This window comes from Taudactylus pleione, unplaced genomic scaffold (genome assembly GCF_031769625.1).
Source record: "Taudactylus pleione unplaced genomic scaffold, aTauple2 ptg001573l, whole genome shotgun sequence".
Taxonomy (NCBI): domain Eukaryota; kingdom Metazoa; phylum Chordata; class Amphibia; order Anura; family Myobatrachidae; genus Taudactylus; species Taudactylus pleione.
The window spans coordinates 7,178,615-7,186,709 of record NW_028285970.1 but is presented as its reverse complement, the minus strand read 5'-3'; the positions used below and the strand labels follow the sequence as shown (position 1 = coordinate 7,186,709).

At 45.7% G+C, this 8,095-nt stretch overlaps 1 protein-coding gene across 1 annotated transcript in view; it reads left to right on the top strand.

Annotated features, from left to right (window-relative positions):
• Positions 1-6,266: 6,266 nt before the first annotated feature.
• LOC148442319 (guanine nucleotide-binding protein G(q) subunit alpha) overlaps positions 6,267-8,095 on the top strand; it is a 156,990-nt gene continuing 155,161 nt past the window's right edge. Inside the window, exon 1 of the mRNA XM_088464069.1 lies at positions 6,267-7,265. Within this exon, the coding sequence (XP_088320195.1) occupies positions 7,130-7,265 (136 nt within the window). The 5' untranslated portion in view covers positions 6,267-7,129. The remainder of the gene's footprint in view (positions 7,266-8,095) is intronic.

Here is an 8,095-nt window from a genome sequence, read left to right as displayed (position 1 = left end):
TAAGGTACATATGGCAAGACTGTTGTTGTCAGGATTTGGATAGAAATATTGCCAGACCAAAGAGGTGGAATGTTTGGTCTTCTGCCCAGGCATGACCGTGATGGGCTTTTTCATCCCACGGACAACAACTGTCTCCCCCGGAGCCTGATTTAAACAAACCACATCACCATCAGAATCCTCCTCGCCAACTTCCTCCTCAGCGCCAGCTACACCAGTATCCTCATCCTGTTGTACTTCAACAGTGACATCTTCAATTTGCATATCAGCAAGTGGACTGTGGGTGCTCCTTTCAGCACTTGCAGGGGGCGTGCAAATGGTGGAAAGAGCCACCTCTTCCCGTCCAGTGCTGGGAAGGTCAGGCATCGCAACCACCACCACACTTGGACTCTCCTTGGGGATTTGTGATATCTTCTTAGAAAGCACAGTTCTTCGCTGTGCTTTTGCCAGCTTAACTCGTTTGATTTTTTTAGTGGGAGGAGGGCTTCCATCGTCATGTGAAGCTGAACCACTAGTCATGAACATCCTAGGGATCGACCTTAGCTGTTCCTTGCCACTCCGTGTCGTAAATGGCATATTGGCAAGTTTACGTTTATCTTCAGCTGATTTAAATGTTTTTTTCAAGGTCATTTTCCTGAACTTTGTCATTTGGGATTGTATGTGCCCTCTATTATGACATTGGGCATCGGCCTTGGCAGACGACGTTGATGGCATGTTATCGTCTATGTCATGACTAGTGGCAGCAGCTTCAGCACTAGGAGGAAGTGGTTCTTGATCTTTCTCTATTTTATTTTTATCGGAGAAAGTTTGGTCCTCCATTTATGTTATATTGATTTGATATATACGTGCGGCTAAACACAGAAAATATTTCTTTATTTTTGCTGGAGAGTAGTGCACTTTGTGGGTTACACCAGCCTTTAAGAAATGAGCCAGCCGGCTCTTTACTTATGGGACACAGGCGCACGCTTGGCGCTGCTCCTTTGTTGATGCACGTGCGGCTACTGCGCACACAATTCACAAACACAGAAAATAATTTTTTTTTTGGTTTGGACTGGAGTGTACTTTGGGGGTTACAGCACCCTTTAATGGTCAAGCCAGCCGGCCCTTTACTTATGACACAGGCGCATGCTTGGCACTACTTTGTTGATGCACGTGCGGCTACTGCGCACACAATTCACAAACACAGAAAATATATATTTTTTTGGTTTGGACTGGAGTGTACTTTGGGGGTTACAGCACCCTTTAACGGTCAAGCCAGCCGGCCCTTTACTTATGACACAGGCGCCCGCTTGGCACTACTTTGTTGATGCACGTGCGGCTACTGCGCACACAATTCACAAACACAGAAAATAATTTTTTTTTTGGTTTGGACTGGAGTGTACTTTGGGGGTTACAGCACCCTTTAACAGTCAAGCCAGCCGGCCCTTTACTTATGACACAGGGGCACGCTTGGCACTACTTTGTTGATGCACGTGCGGCTACTGCGCACACAATTCACAAACACAGAAAATAATTATTTTTTTGGTTTGGACTGGAGTGTACTTTGGGGGTTACAGCACCCTTTAACGGTCAAGCCAGCCGGCCCTTTACTTATGACACAGGCGCACGCTTGGCACTACTTTGTTGATGCACGTGCGGCTACTGCGCACACAATTCACAAACACAGAAAATAATTTTTTTTTTTTTTGGACTGGAGTGTACTTTGGGGGTTACAGCACCCTTTAACGGTCAAGCCAGCCGGCCCTTTACTTATGACACAGGCGCACGCTTGGCACTACTTTGTTGATGCACGTGCGGCTACTGCGCACACAATTCACAAACACAGAAAATATATATTTTTTGGTTTGGACTGGAGTGTACTTTGGGGGTTACAGCACCCTTTAACGGTCAAGCCAGCCGGCCCTTTACTTATGACACAGGCGCACGCTTGGCACTACTTTGTTGATGCACGTGCGGCTACTGCGCACACAATTAACAAACACAGAAAATAATTTTTTTTTTGGTTTGGACTGGAGTGTACTTTGGGGGTTACAGCACCCTTTAACGGTCAAGCCAGCCGGCCCTTTACTTATGACACAGGCGCACGCTTGGCACTACTTTGTTGATGCACGTGCGGCTACTGCGCACACAATTCACAAACACAGAAAATAATTATTTTTTTGGTTTGGACTGGAGTGTACTTTGGGGGTTACAGCACCCTTTAACGGTCAAGCCAGCCGGCCCTTTACTTATGACACAGGCGCACGCTTGGCACTACTTTGTTGATGCACGTGCGGCTACTGCGCACACAATTCACAAACACAGAAAATATATTATTTTTTTAGCACTTGGGGGGAGCACCCCTGATGGACAGAGCACCCCCTGGACAACACTACAGCACCCCTTTAGGACTGGGACACTGCACAGGACTTTGGAGTGGACACAGCCTCTATGGAGAACTGACTGCACAACACAGTCCAGCCAGCCCCTATGGACTTTGAAGTAGTGGACACAGCCCCTATTAACAACAGCAGCACAGCACAACACAGCCAGCCCCTATGGACTTTGAAGTAGTGGACAACAGCAGCACTACACTACACTACACAGCCCAGCCAGCCCTAACTCCCACCCTCCCTCTTCACTGTCCACAGCCGAGTGAGAAAATGGCGCCGACGCGGGTACCTTATATAGGATCCAAAACCCGCGAGACTCGGAAGGCGGGATGATGACGTTTTGCCTCGATTTCAGATCCGAGTCAGGCGGGAAAAGTCGAGCCTGACTCGGATCGGACTCGGGGGGGTTCGGATTTCAGAAATCCGAACCCGCTCACCCCTAGTTTAAACCAGTTCTTCGGTAGGAAAACCACACAAAGCAACATCTGAGGAACTGGGACATACCCCTAGTGATGCTATATGAACTGTCCAATGACCTGCATCGTACCAGAATGTCCACGAGCAAGATCCAATGGAAAGCCGTTAACTAGTTTCTTTGTTCTGGGAGGGTATATAGCTTGCATGCTGGTTCTAGTATACAGCCATTCTTTTTGGATGACCACAGGCTTCTGGACTGATGACTGTATGCTGGGACCAGTGCGCACGCGTATATATTGGGCTGTATCGTATTCTGTATTTTATTGTCTTTGCGCTAATTGTGCTAGATGAAAGCGTGTAACTTTCTTTTATTGCAATAAGAACTTTTGTGTGTTGGAACCACAATAATTGTCTGGACAGCGATTATTTCTCTCTAGCAATTTAAGGGTATTCATACACTTTACAATTATCTGTCAGACATCTGTCCAATCCGGTTGGTTGGAATGAAAACCTAGTAATGTATGGGAGCAAATGACAATCGACCATATGGTCCCAAACACTGGAAAACAGACAAAAATGGCTGTTCAGACAAAGTGGTTAAATCAAACAAATGTATTTAATTTGAACAATCATTGTTTTCCTTTTTTCAGTGTTTGGGACCATATGGTCAAATGTCATTTGCTCGCATACATTACCAGGTTTTCATTCCAACCAGCCAGATGGGACAGATGTCTGACAGATAATTGTACAGTGTATGCCCAGCATGTCTTTATTCTCAATGCCTTATCACATGGTGAAGGATGGCGTTATCTGTACCACAAGCCGAACAGAGCAGGGAAACTGCATACTTCCCTGCTCTCTGCCCGGCGCTGCCTCTTTTCCCAGCACCCATTGCAGCATTTCTGATCTGACCTCATGCTCTCAGATGCCGGCGCAAGCGCAATAAGAATACAGGCATATCAGGCTCCCAATATGTCTGTACTCTCACTGCGTACATGGATTGCTGATGGGCCGGACAGCAACTGAAGACGCCAGATATGTAAGTGTACATCGACGGCTACTAAACTTCACTATATATTGCATTGATGAGATGCGATATATAGTGAAATCTTTCAGACTCTCCAACATGACCCCTTCCATCCGGTACAAAAAGCTCTGCTTCTGGATTTCTCTCTTAATTGATGATTGCAGCCACCTGTGGTGATACACCTGCCTCATCTATTAACAAGCTCAACACAGGTGTCTGCAATCATTAATTAGGTGGGAAGCCCAGGAGCAGAGCATTTTGTACCGGATGGACGGGGACATGTTGGCGGGTAGGATCTTTTAGTAGCCACTTCATGTTGTACATGAGTAGACCCCTGTGTAAGGTGATTCTGCCTTTTGGTTCTTCAAAATTGTGCACCCTCCCACCACATATTTCTTGTATTTTATTGCATCATTCATATGCTGTTTGTTATGGTTTCTGTGTTTGACCTATCCTTCCTAACAGGCGGTAAAGCATTACAGCTAGCAGTCGTAGATGGTGCAAGAGATAGTTCAAAGCTCTAACCCCCCACTTTGTGTGGTCATGGTTCTGACTTGACCTGTGTGGGTGTCCGGTACTGAACCAAGGGAAGAGGGTGGTAGGTTCTCATGAACAAAAGTGCAATGGTGGTGGATAGAGACTTTCCCTGGTGTACATCCGTATATATGAACATGCAACCTATTTTGTAAAGTGATTTATGCTAGAGCTGATTGCTGCTTCATACTTTTTTGGCGACAATGTTATATATTAAAGTTGTGATTTCCTTCAACAAAACATACTTATTTGTATTTATTTGGTAAAAATGGTTGAAGGGACATGAGACAGTGGGATGATAAACTGTTAAGCTGGGTACACATAATATTGATCACTCGGCAGATCAGATAAACGGTTCGATCGATTATCCGATCAGTGTGACCCCTAACACACTGAGCTCTTTCTAGCTCAGTGTGCACGTTCTTCAATGGAACAGGAGGTTAGGCCTATTAAATGGCACATAACAAGTGATCCCCGGATGCAGGAGCATTTTAAGACATTTATCGTCTAATGCTCCTACATACGTGCCAATACAATTATCAAGTCGGTATTGGGTGATCGACCTGATGACTGTGTAGATGTTTACCCAGCTTTAATGTTCGGTTACCCAGGCCCCACTGGTGGGACATAACATTGTAGAAATCACAGCGTTTTTTTTTATCGCACCTCCAGAGCAAGTCTGATTCTTCCTAAAATCGTTAATTTTAGGAAAAATCAGCAGTACTTGCTCTGGGACCCCGGTGGGACCCCGCTGGCACCCCCCCCCGAGGACTAATTAAGCAACTGGAAGTTTCCAATTAGCATAGTCATTAATTACTCACCTTCTGAAGTGGTGTCTTCTGCATCCAGCATTGGGAGCCAGCTCTTCTACAGCAATGTATGTGTGTGTGAGTGTTTGTGTGTAAGTGCCCCCAGTGTGAGTGTATACCCCTCGTAGCAGGCGTTGGGAGAACTACATCTCCCTGCAGTCCCTGGAGCCTCCCGGCAGCCAAAGATGGAGGAGAGGCCACCGGGAGCCGCGGAGACCACTGGATACCCCCACTCAATTTTATTGATTCAAAATCAATCAAAATTGACCTTTAGTACATATACCCCTGAGAGTGTCATAATTCTTCAACCGTACCAGTAAAAAGACAGAGCCCCAAACTCATCCTTCAAGTTTTTTTTTTGTTTATACCTTGAATATGTTGCCTGTAGCCCTTATCTAGTCCGGCATATATTTTATAAATTGATTAACCAATTTTCTGTTTGTTTTTTTGTCATAATTTTGTTAGTCTTATGCATTGCATAGCATTTTGCTTTGAAGACAGCAGCAGGTGGAGGTGCATGCTGTAGAATAATTATATAGGAAATGGTGCCCTCCCTTCTCTGTCAAAAGCTGCCCTGGAGGCACTCGTTCCTGTGATGGAATCTCCGCCAGGAGTGAATTTTTTTTTCCTTCAAACATAGATATGCCCTTAGCTCACCTGTAGTGTCACCTTGTGAGCAGACAAACCTGACTTGAGAATTCATAAACATTACGTAGAAGTATAGGATGAATAAGATTTTGAGTAATGGAGTTGCATAAGTATCTAGATAGTATATGCTTACACACAGATAGATATTGCTCAGAAAATATGTTCACATAAGGAATAATTGTTTTATTCTATATAGATTAAATAGTACTAACCTATTAATTTACATTGGGCAGCCTTTAAAATGATAGACTTATAGATGTGTATTAAATAAAAGGTTTCCCAAATAAAGCTTTGAGCAGACTGTATTGCAGTATCACTCATTTCTCTTTTTCTCCCCTTGATTTGCAGCTTTCTCCTCCCCAGTTTCTCAACGTCATATGATCCAATAGTGACCTGGTTGTAACAGAATTACATGCTAGACGATAACAAATATACAGATATTCTATGTATGTTTATATGTGCGAGGTGCAGTGCAGAGTGGATGTGAGGGAAGGCAGCGCTGGCCAGGGAGCAGGACAAGATGCAGTGATTTGCAGCTAGGACTAGTGAGACATTGCTGCTGATGCCATTGGATTTGCAACACTCCTATATAACTGTCTCTCCCCACTGCTGCTGCTTGCTGGGAGAAGGTCCGCCATATTCTGCCTCACCACGCCCGGGGAGCAGAGCCATAGAGAAGGCTGGGGGAATGATCGCAGGCAGCAGAGACGCCCAGTGCCAGCAGCAGCAGCGCTACAGCGGGAGGCTGGTGGCATGAGAGCGACATATTGCGCGGAATAAGTAGGAAGCGGCAGGAGAAGGCGTCGGGCAGATCCCTGGGAGAAGAGAAGGAGATGTGTTAGAGGGGGAAGGGCAGCCGCTATTAGTACTGGGGGCTCCGGGCTGACCATTGCAGCGGCTATAACTGGGGGAACTAGGATAATAACGCCCAGGAGCAGGAAGGGCAGCAGCAGCACTGCCCATCCCTAGCGCTGCGCTTCCCATGGATGTCACCATGTTGTTTGCTGCATGGCTGTGAGAGAAGGCGGAGTTGCTGGAGCAGGAGGCGAGTGACAGCAGATCGGGCGTTAGGTGTCCCCTGTACACGGGCAGCGGCGGCAGCACCCACCCACTCAGGGGTGCCATCACATCAGCTGGGGGCACGGAGTGCCGGGCTCCCTCACGCTGTGGAGCACATATACATACATAGATCTATCTGTATATCACACTGTACATTCCCTCCTCTCTGCGCTGCAAATCCACCGCCAAGCAGGAGAAGCCTTGCAGCAGTAGCGGGTGTGTGACTTGCAGGGTGGGGGTCTGTCTCTCTCCAGCAGACAGGAGACATGACTCTGGAGTCCATCATGGCGTGCTGCCTCAGTGAGGAGGCCAAGGAGGCTCGGAGGATCAACGATGAGATCGAGAGGCAGCTTCGCCGAGACAAGAGGGACGCCCGCCGGGAGCTCAAGCTGCTCCTTCTCGGTGAGTCTCTGCCCCTGGCCGGGTATTACAGGGCTCGCTGCGGCCTCTTCCTGCACATGTGTGTCCCCCTCCCTCCCATCTTCATGTGCCCATTCATCCGTACTGTCTCCTGTAGCAGCCACCATAGAGCCGACAGGGTCAGATATGTCTGTAACATACATATAATAACGACCAACAGAACGTCTTGGGGTTGTCTATTTTCATATTATATATAATGAAACCTTGAGTGAATGTTGGTACATGAATGAGTTTGTGTATCATTTGTACATACTGGGCACCATCACAAATTTGGACGGTGTCAATCCCACAATTGTATTTCTAGTAATTTATATGTAGTCACCTAGTATATGGCTGGCATAGGCCATACTGTATGATGAGCTATTTCTCAGAACGCTAGCATACTTGTCTGAATGTCCATATATAATCCATCTTGAGTACACACCCCATCCACATAGCACACTCTCTTTATTCAGATATATCATTTCAATATTATGCATTTTTTAGATAAAATGTACATTATTTGGCTAGGGCGTTATTCATATAATATTTCCAGTACATTGGATAATTATTGTCTTGTTATGGGTCCTTGTTTATATTTATACAATGTAACTGGTATTTTACATATTAACAACACACAAAAAGATATATATTGAATGCACAATAAATTAATATACTTTGCAATGGATTTATTACAGATTGTTAGACAAGTACTCTATTCTCCTGCCAGCTCTTGAGTCTTTCATGTATCAAAAAGCCCATGTATGGGTAAATATATGCTATTGGCAGTGTATTCTCCCTGTCAATACATTTTAATTGATCTAGTAAACCTT